The sequence below is a fragment of the Pygoscelis adeliae genome, unplaced genomic scaffold (assembly GCF_000699105.1).
Source record: "Pygoscelis adeliae isolate BGI_AS28 unplaced genomic scaffold, ASM69910v1 Scaffold286, whole genome shotgun sequence".
NCBI classification, from domain to species: Eukaryota; Metazoa; Chordata; class Aves; order Sphenisciformes; family Spheniscidae; genus Pygoscelis; species Pygoscelis adeliae.
The window spans coordinates 2,065,165-2,067,106 of NW_008825076.1; the positions used below are offsets into that span (position 1 = coordinate 2,065,165).

The window sequence follows — 1,942 nt, forward strand, 5'->3', positions numbered from 1 at the left end:
AGGCTGGCTCCAGCCCTGGCGCCGCCGGCTGCTGACCCCCATGAGCAGAGGCTTGCCGTAGGAGCCCCTTTCCAGCAGCCTGCGGCACCGAGCAGGTGAAAGCCCTTCCAGGCCCAATCTCCAGCTGGTTCAAGCTCGCTTGCAGTTTCAGGTCCCGTTTATTTGGATTTTTTAATGAAGGCATGATCAAGGAATGGACTAATCACTCCTCTGCCCATGGTTTAGCCGATGAGCTGCAAGTCCTTCTTCAGCCGCTTCCCCAACGTGTCCTGCAAGGGACAGTTTTAAGGCAGAGGCTTCTTCAGTCCCTTCAGCAGTCAGAAAACCAGCCCAGCCCTACCCCACCGCAGAAGGTGGCGGCAGGCAGGCCAAAGGCACCCAGAACACCCTGCCGACAGCATCTCTCCATCACACGCCACGCAGTCGATTTATTAAAATCCCCAGCTCTGCTCATGTCCTACTTCACTCACTTTTCTTCCAAGCTTCTCCTTACCGCGCTGGCCTGAAAACAAACTCCCTCCAAGCGCCAGGAGGATAAGCCCAGCTGTCCCAGGAATACTGGGCTGGGTTTTCATGATGGAACATTTTTGTCTGAAAGAGGGAGAAGGAAAAAAAAAAAAAAAAAGGAAGCAGATCTTCCGTCATCTGATGGCGAGATGATTCAGAACATCACTGACATCCACAGGCGGGTGGGGACAGGGACCCCCTTCACCTCTCTCTCTGCCTTCTCTTCCAGCATCGCAGATAGCGAGAACATGGGGCGGGATGTGACCGTGTTATCCAAGGTCCACGTAAGGAAAGGCCTCTGGGCACAGAGCTGGTTTTAAACAGCATTTTATACCCTACAGCATCTCCAGCACCTCTAGGACTGGTGACCACACAGAAGTGGCACAAAATGAATTAGGCAATTCTAAAAAAGAAACAAAGCCATCCTTACAAGAGAAGTTTCCTTCTGAAACTGTACAGCTATTCCCTCTGGGCCCAGGGAAGCCCATCCACAGCCACGCCACGGCTCTTGAAGAGGACATCCCCTGCGCCTGCTCTGCAAAGGGCTGCAGGATGCATCTGATAAAACAACTGCCAGCCCCATGGCAGCACATGAACAGGACGAGTCAGGCTATGTTTATAAAGGGAGCAGGCGGCGGCTGCGCCACCCGTTAGCACCAGCGTGAAATCGTCCTCCAACGGATGCGAGAGAATGGAGCTCCAACGCCCGGCCTGCAGGACACCGGCCAGCCTGTCGGGACAGCAAAGCCCTGGGCCACCGAGCCAGGGAGGAGCGTGGTGGGGAGGGCCAGGATGTGTGTCCTCGCTCGGGCTGCGCCCAGCACACAAGCCCCACCAGCAGGGCTTCACACGCCAGCCAACCCTTTCTTAGCCCCACGAAAGGCTCCCAAACCCCAGCAGCAGCCCTGGGACATCATCTGTAAATAAAACCCGCAGAAGTCACCTTGAAAAAGCACACACAGGTCTCCCTGGGATGTCCGAGCTAGGGATGGCACGAGCAATACCAATGACATTTCAAGGAGAAACTCCCATTTGCAAGATTTTTTTTGAAAGGATTGTTTTTTAAAAAATTAATTGTTGTCAAAGTTTGATTGAAGGCCAAACCGCAAGCCTTGGCTCCTTGCAGAAATGAGATACACTGTACGAAGACAACAGCTGCCTTCCGAGGCACAAGCTTTCCCGTATCTCACAGGAGATGGACGCACAGCCCCACGGCACCGGCACTAGGTGCTAGCCATTTTGGTACACGGCTACTCCAGTCCCCTGTGAAGCACGCTATGAAAAAGACAGGAACAAGTACGCTCTCCTTCTAAAATACACACTTCTCATCTTCCCACTTGACAAAAAGAGTAGGATTTCCACCAGAGAGCGAGTTTAGACAACAAACACTTGGACAACACTCCACTCCTTCAAAACAAACTCTCCGCAGGCAGCA

General features: G+C 53.2%; 1 protein-coding gene across 1 annotated transcript in view; it reads left to right on the top strand.

Moving 5' to 3' along the window:
- Positions 1 to 656: 656 nt before the first annotated feature.
- Positions 657 to 1,942, top strand: part of SLC9A8 (solute carrier family 9, subfamily A (NHE8, cation proton antiporter 8), member 8) — a 53,189-nt gene continuing 51,903 nt past the window's right edge. Inside the window, exon 1 of the mRNA XM_009326844.1 lies at positions 657 to 791. Within this exon, the coding sequence (XP_009325119.1) occupies positions 657 to 791 (135 nt within the window). The remainder of the gene's footprint in view (positions 792 to 1,942) is intronic.